This window comes from Amaranthus tricolor, chromosome 13, assembly GCF_026212465.1.
Source record: "Amaranthus tricolor cultivar Red isolate AtriRed21 chromosome 13, ASM2621246v1, whole genome shotgun sequence".
Taxonomy (NCBI): Eukaryota; Viridiplantae; Streptophyta; class Magnoliopsida; order Caryophyllales; family Amaranthaceae; genus Amaranthus; species Amaranthus tricolor.
Genome location: NC_080059.1, coordinates 7,598,221 through 7,615,338, shown reverse-complemented (window position 1 = coordinate 7,615,338; position 17,118 = coordinate 7,598,221). Strand labels below are relative to the sequence as shown.

The window sequence follows — 17,118 nt, the reverse complement described above, 5'->3', positions numbered from 1 at the left end:
ATAAATGTAATTATTACTTTTTTTATTATTTTTTTTTCTTTTATTTTGTAGTTAGTTCTACTTATTTATTTTATTTGTAAGCATTTAATTTATCTTTTCCGTATAGTTACGTTTCTTTATCTTTTTCGAGCTGGGACACTCTTTTGGCCGCACTCTCCTTTATGGGTATGAGTTGCCGCCGTCCTTCCCTCCCCATACCCTGTCCATAGTTTTTCTATGAGCGGGATACACCGGGTAGAATGATGATGACATATAAATATAAATTTTTTAGGTTAAATTTAAAATTATCAATATAATAAAAAAATAATTGGTAAATATTCCCTATTTTTCACAACATTAGTTATATTGACTTTTTTTACACATTTTTCAAGTATAATTCAAGTCTTGATATTGATAAAAACACTAAAAAAAAAAATTAAAAAATGTATCATTATAATTTTCTTCACTAACATGCATGAATAATATATTTTAACTTTTTATATTTATAAAAATTACGTGCTTAAAATTTTTCTGTCCGTGTATAAAATATTTCAAATATAATCATTAATTTAATTAAATGGAATTTGACATTAAACTATAATGTTTGACTTTAGTGTGTAAAAGTCTTCCTCGTTTCTTTAACAAAGTGATTTATACGTACATTGATATAATAATAATGCAATCAAATTTATTGCAGAAGTTATACCTAAATTTTAACTCATTTATGATACTCCATTTGCAATGTTTGACTTTGTTTTAATAGACTTTGATTGCAAAAATCTTACTTTTCAATTTATTTACTCTAAAAAAAGTGATTATACTGTGGATAATTGATAATACCCATTGGATATGATGCCTATATAACTATGAATCTATATATGATACGCTCTACATTTAGACCTATTCATGTTTGTTTTTTTACACATTTACTAAAAGTTAAAACTCAAGTTCTGCAATAATAACAATGAAAGAACTCTCTCTAGTCTCAATTTCTTAGCTTGTACTTTTATTTATTCAATATACTCATCCGTTCTGATAAAATTGAATTAAAGAGAAAGATGGAGATTTTTAAAAAAGTGATAAAAATAAAAAGAAGAAGTAATTGTGTGGATGAAATAAAAAGAGAGTTAAAATGTATGATCAAATTAAAAGAAAGTGGAAGACCATTGTCCAAAAATAGAAATAATGCAAATTAAGTGTCACGGATCCAAAATAAATATTGTTAACGGTAACTCAAATTAGCAAGCACCATTGAAGTAGATGAGTATGGGTCAAAGAGGCAGTCCAGCGGGTGCGTAGAACTCCGCGGGGTGCAGAGAGGCTGCTGCCTCAGTCCGCGGGGCGCGGAGTGCGTTCTGTATCTATTTCGCGGCTCGCATAGTTTTACACGACTCGCGAAATGGCGGTTTCTTTTCACGGGAGGTGTCTTTTGGGACGGTTACCTTTATTTGTGGTCGGTTATTTGTGGATACTTAGGCCCCAAGTTGTCTTTCAAGATAGTTTTATTATATATACCCCCTCTTGTTAGTACTAGGGAATTATGATTCACAAATTGAGAGAGATCACAAGAGAGCCATTAAAATTTGTGAGTGTGATTGTAATTCATCTTGTAAAATTTTTGCAATCATAGCGAAAATCTTTGATCTCGGTGCCGATGGACATAGCTATCACATTGATAGTGAACCACGTTAAATCTCTCGTGTCATTTTCTTATTGTTTGCATTGAATTTCTTATTGTTTCATTATTGTTCATCGACTTTTCTTTCGCTATTGCACAACAATAAAAAATACTTCAAATTTAATGGGACGAAGAAAGAAGTGTTCAATTTTTTTGCACGCGCTCATTTTGATATTTCAAATTCTTTTAAGTGAAGTTATTAAATGATATTTTATTTTTATCTTTTTGTTAATGTAAAGATCATATCACTAGGATCGTATTTGGAATAGAGTGAGAGAGGTGTTCGCCTTCAGCCGCCCCAATATAAAAATTAAGAAACACATGATTTTATTTCATAAAGATAAACAAGTTTTATTAGTGTATTAATGTCCATATTATTGTTAGAGATTCTACATCAAGAAATACTTGTAAAAAATATTTTATATGAATATTTAGACATTCAAAATATTTATAGTTACTTTCATATAAATTTTGTTATATTTAAATATTATTTTTTTGGTTATAACAAACAATAATTTATTTGTAATGGTCAAACTTTTAAAAAGCTTTAAGAGCCTAATATTCCAATTTCTCCATACGAAAAACACTTAAGAAGATTAAAATAATAAAAATATCATTTATAATATTTTTATTAAATTCATCTTTTGACAAACAAAAATCTAAAGGGTTTTAGCTACCACATTTACAACAGAGTGGTTAAAAATTAATTAAAATTTAAAAATTAAGTAATAATTATTATATTTTGTACCTTAATTAGTATTAGAGAATGAAGGAAGTAACAGTAACGAATCCTAGAAATTTCTTTTGAACAAACTATGTGACTTGATATATTTTTCTCGATCTAATTCTACTTGCAATTTCCTTTTAACTTGCAAATTTTACAAGGAAACGTACTTAATAATGATTATCAAAATATTGTGGCTTACAAAATAGGTCCTACATGTCTTGTAAAAAATTCATTAGATTTTTGTAAATAAATATCGAATTCATGTCATATACACACTGTCTTAAAATATCCGAGAAATCTTAAATTAGATTCCTTAATTTTGAATTTAGATGTAAGCTGTTTAAAATAGGTGAAGTATATGATATAGATTCAGAGAATGTTAATTTAAGAGAATATTAATTTAATTATGCATTGTTAAAATGCTAAAGAGAAAGAAAAACAAATGAATACATTGATTGAATTAATATTTACACATCACAAAGAAAAGGATGGACTCCTTTATATATAGAAGTAAACCCATGAGAAGGAAGAAAACAGTCACAAGTTTGTTATATCCTAACAAACTATCCAACAGAAAAAAAACAACTATCTATAAAACTAATTCTATATATGCTAAAACCTGCTTGTCTTGTACTGGTCAGCAGCTGATGACATCTCATATCTTAACATGCATCGCTCCTTACTCTACGCAATACTAATATAATTCATATGATCGTATCCTTTATTCATCACAATTCACAATACAAACTCTTTACTTACTAGTCCACTACACCACTAGCATGTTACACTTCATACATATTATTATTAATATAAGATAGACCGAGAAAAAAATATTTAAATTAGGCTAAAAACCAAACCAAAAATGTGTTCATAATACTAAAAGAAAGAAAAATATATGAATAATAATTAAAGTAACTGGAAACAATTTTCATACATTAGAGTTTGTCATATTTTTATTTTTATTTAGTTCATTTCTCTACCTACAACCAATATTGAATTTCTTAACATCAAATCCAGCACCTCGGCACCTAGATTTTGCTATATATATATATTATTATTATTATTATTATTATTATTATTATTATTATCTATGTTACCTAGTTTGTCATAATACCATTTTTAGACATGATTCTACTTATAATATCTCAGTAAAATTTATACAACTTTTTTTCTTATATTAAAACCTATATTTACTACACTAAAGGAGATTGCCCTACCACATACCCTACTAAATACTCAGTTTCTCCTTTTTTTTATTGATGTGTATCTAAACCTCTCGAGGAGAAATATCGAAAGTACAAAGAATCCTAATATCGTGTTTGAGACATTGCTTCATCTTCCTATTGAGTAAACACCTCATTATAACTAGACATTAATAAATAGCGGAATTTGACTCACCAACAACAAATAGCCTATTCCATTCTATTCAAAATTTTCATTTGTTTATTGTTGATGTTGACTAATCACTATTAGTTTGTGTTTTATTTTTAATCTATAAGTTGATATTAACTTTTTATAATTTTCAAACAAACACAATTAAAGATTTTTAGAAATAAAATAATGCATCGTTAAATACTTAAAAACCAAATCGGATATTTGATTAAAATAAGAAAAAAATATATTTATTTGTCATTAAGTTATTTCCTCATGTTGTGACATAAAGGTAAAAACAAGATTAGATTGAATAATTGTGAGCGTGTGAAGGCACAAGAGATCACTCACATGCGACACGCACTTATGACGAGCTACACACTTTGAGGAAGTTGAGTGGTGTGGTACTCTCTGTGACTCCAGGTAGGTCCCTCTTTATTCACTATTTTTCACGCTTCATATTTTTTTTCTTCTTCCTAAAAATAAATCATTATCCAACATTTATTAGTTTTTAAAAATTAAAAGGAATATTTTGAATAGTTTATTGAAAGATTTTTGCTTAATTTAACAATGGTTTCAAATAGTCAAGAATTTGTATTTGGTAAATTGCACGATTAAAATAATTTATTTTTATAAATAGGTTTAAATTCAGATTGTCTAATTAGAGATCAACTACACCAATCAATAAAAAGCTATCAGTTATTAGCTAGCTAAGCTATCAGCCGTATAACAAACATCCAGCGTCTCCTAGCTACAAAAGGCCACAAATTGTAGCTTGGGATAATTTGCCTCGGTGCCTCTTCACTATCACTTTATATGTCCTTTATTTTAATTTGTTCACACATTATTCGTTATTTATTTTAGTAATGGTCTAATTCTTTTTTAATGTGAATCATAAATTTATTATCTCTTTGTTTTAACATTTTATTTATGTCATCTACTTATATTTCGTCTTATTCTCTAACTAAATTTATTTATTTTTATTTAATTTCATTCAAAAAGTATTAAATATATATTGAGAGAGACAAATGAAGTATGCATTATCTCATCTCTTTTTTTTTTGGGTGCCCCTTTGCCGTCCTTTCAATATTAAAGATGAAATTATGAGGCACATATTTGTTGTTTATTTGTTTCTAACATGTTAAATTATGTGATGATTATGTCAATTATGTTATTAAATGAGTTCCACATCAACAACATATTTAAGTGGTGTTGACTTATGCTTGTAAACCGTCCTTTAATAAAACTACTACCTTCTTAGTATCATTTTTACATATATATTTTGTTTATTTGGAGTATATATTAGAGAATCACTAAATATAATGTAGAAAAAAAATTAATCTTTTATATTTGTAAAATTTTGAAAAGAATTACTAGACTAATTCATGATTTTTAATTTGTACCGTTTTTTATGATTTTTTTTTTTTTGGAAAAACTCTAATAACAAAATAAATATATAATTAAATTAAAAAATATGTCACAAATCATCATAATTATTAAATGAAATCTATAAAAGATAAGGAAAACAATCAGAAGTCATGAGGTTATAGTTAATTCAACCTAATATCCTTTTCATACTTAGTGATGATATTGAATTTTTTTTATATATAAACTTAGGCTTAAAAATATGTTATATACTCTAACAATATAATTCAAACATATAATCTGAACACATTAAGGTTTTATAGTAAACGCTCATAAATTATATTCATACTTAAATATTTTAATATTCGAAAAATAATTTAATGAACATTTAAAGATGCAAAATCACCAAGACTTATACTATATGCTGATTCTAACTTAATTTCTCATATATAAAAATATGATTTCTAATATATATTGGACAATCATATATCTTATATTATCTTACTAAATTCTATCGGCAAGACATAGCGGGGCGATGATAATAATTATCTTGATTAAATTAAAAGAATATAAAAGTGTTTCTATCAAGGAAGACTGATCTTATGGATAGTAAGAAGATAAACAAAGAAGGGATAAACATAAATATTCCTTTTAAAAAAAAACATAAATATACCCTTAAATTGAAATTGACCTTTTATTTTTTGACAATAATTTTATTTTTTATTTGTCCCATTAAATTCATCATATTTTACTTTGGACATAATTATCACTTTTTAAAAATTTTCATCCACACATTTCTTCTAATTTTCTATAGAATATACTACTTTAATCCGTTTTTACCCACAATTTTTATTTTGATCACTTCATTTGAACTTGATGCCTTTTCTTTTGGACAGAGGGAGTAAAGGTTTTATGTTGTAGGTAGAGGAGTTCATTCGGGTCAAAAGTTTTTGATCGGTTTAAAATTGAGTCTTGTGTCAATTTTGGTTTTTGGATAATTATAAATACATTTTATAAGTAAGGTTAAATCGAATTTAATTACAAGGTCGAATTTATTCATCAAGTCTATTTAAAATACCCGTTATCATTAGATGCTCACGACATTATGATGTCTTTCTAGTGCCAAATTTGCAATTGAAGCATGGACTTATATCATGGTTAGGTTTTGCCCAACTTATTTTACGTTTTGAGGCGAGGAAGAGAGTGTGACACAATACATATTATCTAACTGAAAAAGACTAAATTGTGTGACTCCACCCAAGAAATAACGTGAAAGAAGAAGAGTAATGTGACTAACTAAACTTTATTCATTCCCATGTAAAAGTAAAAATAAAAAAAAAAAAACCAAAAAAAAATAAATTTATGAATGAATATTTTTTTCACCCAATAAGATAAGATAGAGCATGTCAATTCGTTCAGAGAAAACCAGTATTGTCTGTGCCACAAGCTTGACACATTATTTTTTATTTTTTTTATCATAATTTAATTTAGTTTTTTAATTTTCATTTATATATTTAATAGATGAACAAGAAAAGATAATGGAGTGTTTGGCAGTGTTGTTTGTTGGACGCTTTTAACCAACTTAGGTACAAATAGATAATTTGAGGATTAAATAAACCATCTAATGCTAATGCTTGATGATTTAAATGGTTGAAACATATTATGAATCAAATAATTTTAAACAAATTAATTTCCTTAGAGTGCTCAAAATCTACAACTTTATTAAGTATCAACTATCAGCTGTTTAACAAACAACCAAAATATAAACATATATTTGAGATAAAAGTTATAACAAATTCATTACTCCATATGCTTTCTCAACTGACTTTACAAATTTTAGTATAAAACTTTGACTATGATTTACCATTAATCTATATGAAAAAACATATTTATGTGGGATCTTAATAAAATATCTCGATATATATTTTCTAAATATGAATTTTTTAGAATTTTTAAAATTCAAAATTAAAATTATTTAAATTTTAAATTTACATTGAAATTTACGTAAAAAATAAATAAAAAGAACAAATGAAAACGTAAGTAGTTTAACATAAGACATTGAAATTTATAGCAAATTTTTAAGAAAATAAAATAAAATAAAGGATGGTAACAGACTCAAAGTTTTGCTTTTACGGTTTAACCCAATGGGCACCAGCTTTTCCTTTTCCTTTTCCTTTAATCTTCCTCGGCAGGCAAAAAATCTTTCCATGTAATGAAGTTGGTTTAGTGATTAAGTACACATTTAACCAGTATTAGTTACTCTAAATAGCAAGTTTTCAACTCTGATTAAACATTCCAGATGATCTGATCTTAACTTTCTGTCACTAATTAATTATTTTACAGCTCATTGATCTCACTCACATGGACGGGCATACCTGTAAATATACCATAAACATCAAAGGTTATACTACTATTCCCTCCCCTCTCTCATCTAACATTATTTTTCTATTTTTTTCTATCTTATTCATTTGGAAAAATTATTATAAATAATCTCATTTTTTATCTATTTATTATAAATAATCTCAATTATTAATTATTTTTAAATAGTTCAACATTTGTATATTTTTTGCTGATATTAACCCTTGACACATTTTTATTGGCTAACGACTAGTAAGTACCAACAGTAGCTGATTAAAAATTAGAAATACGAACTATCAACAAAAAAACATACAAATATTGGGCAATAGTAAGGATTATTCTCAATAGATGCGCAATAAATGAGATTATTCAAAATAATTTTTCTTAATTATTTTGCGATTATTTTTATTTTTAATCTTATCAATATATTTTAACTTTATTCAAATATTTATTTTCTCTTAATTTATTATCAAATATTATTTTTATTAAAAAAATATCCAATTTTTTCTTTGCTACTCCTACTATCTTAGAGTCACATAGAACTAATTTTTTTATCAAAAAAGAAAAACCATATGATGGTGTCATACTTGCTCAGAGTTCAGGCACAGTGAATATTATTATTAACACATGGGTGAAGTCTTGTAATTAGTAAAATAGGGAGTAATACAAATAGCTAAGCCTGAGCATGCATTAATTTCTGAATTACTACTAAATACTCCTGGTGGGTGCTAGACCCTAGAGATGGTAACTGGTTGACCCAAAAAGGCGCGTTACGAGTTACGGGTTAAAGTGATAGTAGCATCTAATAAATAACTTTTTAAATTGATTTTAGTTAGCTTTTTAATTTGTCAAATAAAAAAAATAATTTCAACTAGTTAAATCAATCAATAGTTTCAGCAAATAACTATTTGCAAAATACACCATATCTCATAGTAATGTCGAGCCAAACAAGCTACATAATTCGGGCTCATGTCAATGCCTTTTTAAAGGGAATTTCAAGGTGCAACCGCCTAAAACCCAGATCATGAAGAGACTCAAATTAAATTGACTTAATTTATATAATAAAAATTAAGTAGCATTTAGAATATATTGAACTTACAATATTAGATTTCTTAGTTAAGCGCATAACTATTGAACTACATAATTGGAGAAAAAAAAACGAAATTTTACTTATATAAGGGCTCAAAAATTATCAGGAACGACACTGTTTCATGCCTTAAAAAATCTGTATTATTTAGGGCTTAAGGCCCACCCGACCCATCCAGCCCGACCGGCCCGCTTTTAATCTATAGTGGGTACTTGACTATAAAGGTGAGATAGGGAGAGGTGAGGAAGAACAGGGTAGTTTAGTCTGAAAAACTGTTGAACTAGAAGTATTAGGCTGCCTTCCAACCTTTGCCTGGTTCTGCCTGCCTGACCTCCTTGTATTTTGGTCTTTAAAAACACACAAACACTTGTAAGAAACAAGAGAGAGAAAAAGAAAAAGAAAAAGAAAAACAGAGAAAGAAATGGGGAATTGCCAAGCCATAGATGCAGCAACACTAGTAGTCCAACACCCAAATGGTAAAGTAGATCAGATGTATTGGCCTGTTCCTGCTAGTGAAATCATGAAAATCAACCCTGGTTATTATGTTGCTCTTCTCATTACTACCACTGTCTGCCACACTTCCCCTAAAATAGAGCCTCATTCTGATCCTAACACCCACAAAAACACCACCATCAACAAAAACACCCAGAAAAACAGCAACACTAGAAGCAACACCACCAAAAACACCCAGAACGACAAAAACAGCAGCACAAGCACAGGAGATGGGCGGAATACGGTGCGGATTACTCGAGTTAAATTGCTCCGTCCGACTGATACTTTGACACTAGGTCATGTTTACAGGCTCATCAGCAGCAAAGGTTTGTCACTCCATCACCCTTTTTATCTTTTTACCTGCTTCTTTCTGTTGTATTTGTTAGATTAGTGTACAGGAATTAAGGTGAACTAACATGGTTTAGTGATGCTTTTGTTGGGTTGGTTTGTATTGCAGAAGTTATGAAGGGATTGGTAGCAAAGAAACAAGCAAAAATGAGAAAGAATGGTATAGAATTAGCTGACTCTGAAGGTCTTAAAGAGGCTCAAAATTTTGCTAGATCTCAACAACATAAAAATCAGGTAATTTGACCCTCAAAAATAATTTTTGTTTCTTTTTTTCTTCAAAAATAATTTAATTTTTCGCTCATCCGACGGCTATAATCCCACCTATTGAACATACCCAGTATGAAAGGAGAGGAGTGGAGATCATTCAGTGAAAAGTTGATCATTTTCGACAATTTTTCTTTTTTTTTTTCCTAGTTCTTGCAAAAGGCAAATACTTGTTCATTCACATTTTAAGAAAACTCCCCTTGGATCATCATCATCAATCCAATATTCCGCTCGAGAAAAGAGTCTGGGCGGGGGAAGATTACAGACAAACCATACCCATACTCTCTTTAAAGGGAGGATTAGAGGAATAAGGTCTATAAAACTCTCCTTGGATGATTATGCAAAAGTTGAGGGTAGTTTTGTTCAATTAGTTTTTGATTAAGCTAAAGATTAATACTAATTGGGTTATAAAATTATTTTTGTTCTTTATTCATGTTGTAGCTTGACCCTCAAATATAGGAGTAATTTCAATTAACACCCAAAAACCATAAACCCATGTTCTGTTTCCCCTGTTCATAATCTTCAATCAAGAAATTACATTTTATACTCATTCATATGATCATATCATGATCCAGTAATTTGTTGGGTCAATTTTAGTTTTTCAAAACTTGAATATTTTCTCATATGTTCTAAAATTTACAGGGTAGTAGACATGGGCATCGATCTAAAATAGCATCAGCATCAAATGGAGGAGCAGCTAAGCCAAAAACATGGCAACCCTCTTTACACAGCATTTCTGAAGCTGCAAGCTGATGATAATATCAATAAATTCACATTTCAATTAGGGGAGAAATCAAGGAAAAAGCCTCCTTATAGAAGACATGAAAAGATCATAAATTTAGGGAGGTTTGGTAGATGAAGAGCATATGTTCAAGATGATGATCATCCAAGTCATGCTGAAATTGTACATAGATGACAAAGGAAATGCAATTGACATTGTTGTATCAACATAATTCCTCTTTCTCAAAATTAATAGGCTTTTTATCCCAACAATTTTTCAAAAACTATGGGGCTAATTTATTTATTTATTTTTTTTTGATATTTTTCTTAAAAATAAAGATGAGATAAACTAAGATTGTTGGATAGGGATGCAAAGTATAGTCTTTTGTCTACTATCTATCGCCATGCGTAGAGTAAAAATACACAATAAATTTTAGGAAAAATTATCGTAAATATGATAATTTTTTGTTAGTTTCTCTACACTAATACTAATTCTTAATTAATCATAAATAACACCAACTTAGGAGTGTTTTTTCCTAGAATAATTCAAACTTTGGTTTATCATCTAATTTACCAATTAGTTTGGTCATATAATCTCCTATAATTTCATTTTTAACATGTCAGGGAGTTTTAAGAAAAAGACCCTTTAAATTGGTATTATTTATGGTTAATCAAAAGTTAGTATTATTATAGGAAAATAAGTAAAAGATTGTATTATTTCTAATATAATTTCCTAAAATTTAAGGCTCTGTTTGTTTAAATTACATGGCAACTTAATTAAATTAAAGCAAAAATAACATAAATTAACGTGAATTAAAATCTAAAGCACTTAATTTTAGGGGCAGTGTAATACTGATTTTCTTGTACATACTCAAAGCCACTACTCTTGTGTGTCACAACTCACAACCAATGCTCTATGTCTTCTTTCTCACAAATTAGCAAAATGGGTGTGCTTAAAGCATGGACCATCTAAAAGTGAGATAGAAGTAAACAAAAAAATAAAAAACAAGAAAAATCAGTGGTTGTATAATTTTATTGTGACAATGAGCAGAAAGGGTCTTTGGGTATTCCATACTTCATTATTGGGTTATGCAAGCAAAATCAATAACATTTTTCACTTTTTTTTGGTCAATCATGTACTTAAAAACTAAAAACTCCAAAATGTGTACTTCAAGTAATATAAAATTATGCCATAAACTTAAACAAGCAAGTTAGTAGACTAGGTGTCCATGTCCAAGAACAAAAATGCAATCAATAATAGAGAATAAGTAGTCAATAGTTGCATGTATGCCATTAAGATTTCTATTTTAGAATTATAATTTCTCTTATCTCAAGTTGTTGAAACTTTTCTAAATTTTATGTGATAATATGAGCTAATTCTTCTTACTCTCCCTTTAAAGTTGTCCGGAGGCAAGAGTCTCTAGATTTATGCTTGAAATGAGTCTAAACCTAATTAGTTTATGTCTAGGAAAATCAGAAAATTATGTTATTTGTGGGTATTATTCATAACCCATCAATCTTCATAAATCTGTATCTATTGTTCTCCGTCATATTATTAATATATGTTCTCTCTGTCCTGGTGGAGATAGCTAACACATTGTTAGTGAGCCATGTTTAATCATTTTGTGATTTCTATTATTAATCTGTCTATTTTTGTTTTGGTTATAATATTTATGGACACTTTTCTTGTCATCTAAGTTCGCTTGATTGCTTCATTGGTTTATGAATTTCATTTACTCGAATTGTGACATGAACTTGTTAGCCCGTCTGAATTTTTTTGACCTTAATGTAAACTTAAAAGTCGAAAGTTCTTTCTCCTTTGTGGAATAAAAGAAGGCTTAAGCAGCCTTATGTTCAAGCTTTCTTCTTTCTTCATCTTTGTTTTTGTTGAAAGTAATATACTTTTCACTTTTGAAGAGGGAATCGCACATACAATCTACTTTAGGGATAAATTCTAATACCAGGAAAACAAAAGGGTTCTTTTATAAGAATATTAATATATATAGTGGGAAAAATAAATCAATATTATTCTTCATTCTCAGCATTCCATAGTCACTATATAGCTTATACTTTATTTTAGAAATGACACTATAGCTTATACTAGATGCAACTCTAGGTTTGGAATATAAAGATATGCACTAAATCTGAATCAGAAATCAGAATAACTTGGTTCTAATGTTTTCTATAACCAAGATCTAAAAGTGGGTAGAAAATAACTAAGATAATACAGAAGATTCTTAATAATATTAGCAATTATCATACATACTGCATTTTTGACATTAGAATTATCGTCTAAAAACAAGGCTACATCGCATCAGCTGTGTTGTAAAGGTTATTAGAAATGACGAATCGATATTTTCTGCGTTATAAAGGTGTAAAAAAAACCGCATTTTGGGCTGTATCAAGTATATCTTTTGGTTATGATCGATATTTAGAGGTTACGATAAACGCATCACTCCAGTTCCCGCATCACCGTTCCGTTACCGCAATCACGACCGTTACCGTATTTTACTCTATTTAAGTATAGCCATCAAAATCAGAGGCTTATAAATATTGAGTTGTGTAACATATAACACTGAAAAATGACTTTGACGAGTTAGTTCAGTACACTGTAAATATGAATATTTCTGTTGTCCCTGAATTAGCATTCTAAATTCGCCCTTAAATTCAAAACGGAATTACTAAGTTGAAGCCGTAAATCCTCTCTCTTCCACTTTCAATTTTCCGAGGGTATTTAAAACTATCAAAGCAAAGGATTACTTTCACTTTCTGCTATGTGTTAACAAAAAATGGATCACTTTAGAAAGGACAACCACAACCAGCTCATTTAATCACTTTGTAAGCATGAACAATTAGGTGCATAATACATGATGCCTTTTAGAGCCCACAAAGATAAACAAAAATCCTAAATGTGGGCCACTAATCTTATTCCCATTACAAACCATATCTTTGTATCATTTAAAATTTGACCCTATACTCTAGGAATATGTTTAACAACATAAATAATATCAGCTGACTAATATTGCAATCATTAAGGGTATAAGCATGATATGAAATTGATGACCATGCACATGCAATCATAAATGGAATCTTTGCTTTTACCTGATGGGCGTGGCTCTATAATGTTCATGTCTTCATGCTGGTCAAAACATCCGCAATTTGCTTCATTTCATCTTTGGGTCTAGAGTGTATAAAAAAGACCTTGTTTGTAATGAGTATGCTGTATGCCCCTCCACAATGCCCCAAAAGGCTTGAAAGTGATTTTTTGTGTCTGCAATTTAGACTACTGCATTGACTACCAATAGTCATTACAAGAGCATTTCCCATGTCTAAAGGCGTGGAAACGAGAACGATCTCGAACAATGATTTCGCGGTTAAATACACGAGAAATAGCCTTCAAAGCCGAGTGACAATCCTCACAAGTCCTAAGGTTTTTTACGATTCTGATTAAACTCCCAGGTTTGGTGCTCACGAATGCAAACGCGATAGCTAACTTCTCACTGTGTAAAGTAACAGCTTGCTCTTTATCCTCTTCACTCAAATCAAAGGTCACTTGGGTTGTATTAGGGGTGTACCCTCCTAGCTTTGCCTTGTCCAAAATCTCGTCGAGTTTTTCTCGAATCTCTATGATACGGGGATGTAGTTGATCATCTACACGAAACTCGTGGATTACACCATCTACCTCAATCCAACTACACCCAAGTTCTGATTTATTCCTTCTACCACCCATTTGTTTCCTCATTGCATCAACACTTTCCCATTTTCCCATATAAGCATATAAACTTGACAGCATAATTTGGCCACTCGAATCAACTTGTTCTTGGACATGATTCAAGATTTTCTCTCCTAGAGCAATGTTACGATGAGTTCGACATCCACTAAGCAAAGCCCTCCATATAGCAGCATCAGGTTCTATAGGCATGCTCTTAACAACATCAAATGCTCTCTTCAACTGACCGGAACGAGCTAGTAAGTCGACATAGCACCCGTAGTGTCCAATCTTTGGTTCAATGCACAATGAAATTTTCATCTCATTGAAAATAGAGGTTCCTTCCTCTACTAGTCCTGAATGACTACAGCCATTCAGAACTCCAAGCATGGTAATCTCGTTTGGTTTAACACCCTCGCCCAACATCTCCGAGAAGACCCTCAAGGCATCCTTTCCAAGACCATGAATTGATAGGCTCGAAATCATACTCGTGAAATTGTGAACATCTCGGTTAGGGATTTTCTCGAATACTTGGATTGCAGAGTCTATCCTCCCACATTTTGCATACATATCAATGAGAGCTGTGCAAACGTTCGTAGTCTTTGGAATGTTGTTGCTCTCCATATAAGCATGAATCCAATTTCCTTGATCAAAAGCTCCTAAATTAGCACAGGCTGATAAAGCGCAAACAAGAATAGCTTCATTAGGTTTCGAATTGCTACCATCATTCAACATGCTATGAAAACAATTCAATGCTTCAATAAACCTTTCATTCGAAACAAAACCCGAAATCATCACAGCCCATGATACGTCGTTACGTATAGGCATAGCATGGAAAATGTCATAAGCTTTCTTAAAATCTCCATATTTGGCATATCCACCCAAAAGACTAGTCCATGAAAACACATCTCTCTCAGACATTTCATCAAACACCTTACGAGCATTGTCTACTTTCATAAAAACAGAGTAGAATTTGATCAATGAATTACCAACAAACAAATCAGATCCAAACCCGGATTTTACTATCAGCCCATGAACTATTTCTCCATACACAGAAGAATTATGATGAGAACAAGAAGTGATTACAAAAGTAAATGTATAATCATCTGGTAAAACCATCAAAGTTCTATCATTTGACAGCATTAGACCCAAAAGTTTGATGGGTTGTACACAATTTTGAATTTTGGAATGAGCCCTTATGATTAAATTCCATAATAAAGTAGGAGGAGGGGAAAAAGGGTAATTATCAAACAAGAAAGTTGCAGATTTTAGATTGTAAGAAGAAAGATAAGAGTGAATAAGAGAGGAAAGTAGATGAGGATTAAAGGATAGAGATTGAGTAAGAATTTGAGCATGAATTTGCTTCAATTGTGGGAGAGGAAGGCGTTGTTTGAGCAAATGAGAAAAAGTAGTGAAGTTAGTTGGGTGGTAATTGGCGGGAAATTCAGTTGGTGAAACAAGAGATAGAATTTTGTGACATAAATATCTGGAGAGGGAAAATGTGAAGGAAGATTTACTCCTTGAGTATGTTAATAATGTCATAATAATAAATATTTAACAAGTGATTTGCAATGATTTCGTAGAATACTTATACTACTTACTAGGTCTAGATTCAGAAATTGTAGGTTCTAGTTTAAAGTTGCAGGGTTTAGAGCTAATCACTAATGATGGCTTTATTACAAGAAAAAGCAGGTATATATGGGCTGGAGTATAGATAAGAGTGATTTATATCTTCTTATGGTAATGCATTATGAAAATTGTGTCGTGCTAGGCCACTTATGCTTGTTTGTAATGTCTCGTGTCAAATTATACCGTGTCAAATTGTGACGTGAACAATGTTATGTTGTGCTTGTCCACCCGAAAATGAGATTTAACCATGAAAATTGTGTCATGTTGAGCCGTCATGTGATGCCTATCATGTCGTATCAAATCGTGCCGTAAACAGTATCGTATTGTGTTGTGTCGTGTCGTGCAACAGGCATGTCGTGTCTGGCCAGCCCTATCCCCTTTTATCTCCCTCTGCCCATTTGCTCATACTACTCAATATCTAAAAAATCTCACTTCAACTGCATTATATAACAAATTCAAAGAAACAAAAAGTACTTCTATCAAGTTGACTTATTCCATCATTCATATCATAAACAAAGTTTAAACTAAATGTCAAAATGGTGCAAATACTATAATATACAAAAAGTACTTCTATCAAGTTGACTTATTCATATCATTCATATCAAGTTGACTTATCACAGCATACACCCATATGTGATACAAGGAAAGCATGATACAAAGACCCTACCCTTCATATGGGTAATTTTGTTACACAAATACCCCTATTTTCTCGTCATTTTTTGTATTACATTACATGCCCATAAGAAATGATGCACTTACAGAACACATAGCAAGTGAATGAAATCAAACTCCTTTCTTCACCAAAGCTGTAGATTGCTTGTGGAGCTGAAATTTTCCCTATAAATAATGGTTTCAAGATATTCTAGAACGAATTGTTCAAGGAGTAATTTCTTTTTATATTCTTCAATGAACCACATAGTGCAAAAATACAATTTCGATAATGGTTTCGGTAACGGTCGGAAAACGGTTTTCATGTCCAACACTGATGATTTCGCGGTCTCATAAACTTTTACAATACGGATGTGATACGTTGATGCGACCTTCTTTTTGCACTATGATGAACCAATATAAGAGAGTGGCTTGCCAATGTTGTATGAAATTTAAGAATGGCCTTGGCAATCCAATGCAGCTAGCTGTTTGTCAGTCTGCACATACAAGAAGATCGGGAGATTTAGCATGGTAGCTTACTAGATTTTTCAATGTGAAAATTTTTGAGATGACAAGAATATCTATCAAAACAAAAACAGAAATGTACCTGCATTTCACAGTTTATCATTTTCTGCAAGGGTTTCCCAACACAAACAGAAATGTTCTGCACCAGCTTAGCTTAGATGCAGCATGTCCTGGAGTGGAGAATCACTTCAGGCGCTCTTCAATTTCAGTAATATGCA

At 30.5% G+C, this 17,118-nt stretch overlaps 2 protein-coding genes across 2 annotated transcripts; one reads left to right on the top strand and one right to left on the bottom strand.

Moving 5' to 3' along the window:
• Positions 1–8,752: 8,752 nt before the first annotated feature.
• LOC130798665 (uncharacterized) lies at positions 8,753–10,662 on the top strand. Its single transcript, XM_057661753.1, has 3 exons — positions 8,753–9,383; positions 9,515–9,639; positions 10,312–10,662. The coding sequence occupies exons 1-3, from the start codon at positions 8,987–8,989 to the stop codon at positions 10,420–10,422; spliced, it is 633 nt and encodes a 210-aa protein (XP_057517736.1). The 5' UTR covers positions 8,753–8,986; the 3' UTR covers positions 10,423–10,662.
• Positions 10,663–13,187: 2,525 nt separating this feature from the next.
• LOC130798664 (pentatricopeptide repeat-containing protein At3g62890-like) lies at positions 13,188–15,938 on the bottom strand. Its single transcript, XM_057661752.1, has one exon. It carries the CDS (start codon positions 15,638–15,640, stop codon positions 13,685–13,687), a length of 1,956 nt encoding a protein of 651 aa, XP_057517735.1. The 5' UTR covers positions 15,641–15,938; the 3' UTR covers positions 13,188–13,684.
• Positions 15,939–17,118: the final 1,180 nt, after the last annotated feature.

Coding starts and splice junctions, on each gene's coding strand:
- LOC130798664 (XM_057661752.1), bottom strand. CDS start 15,640: ATGACATTATTAACATACTCAAGGAGTAAATCTTCCTTCACATTTTCC.
- LOC130798665 (XM_057661753.1), top strand. CDS start 8,987: ATGGGGAATTGCCAAGCCATAGATGCAGCAACACTAGTAGTCCAACAC. Junction 9,384..9,514: donor CAGGCTCATCAGCAGCAAAG/GTTTGTCACTCC, acceptor TTTGTATTGCAG/AAGTTATGAAGGGATTGGTA. Junction 9,640..10,311: donor CTCAACAACATAAAAATCAG/GTAATTTGACCC, acceptor TAAAATTTACAG/GGTAGTAGACATGGGCATCG.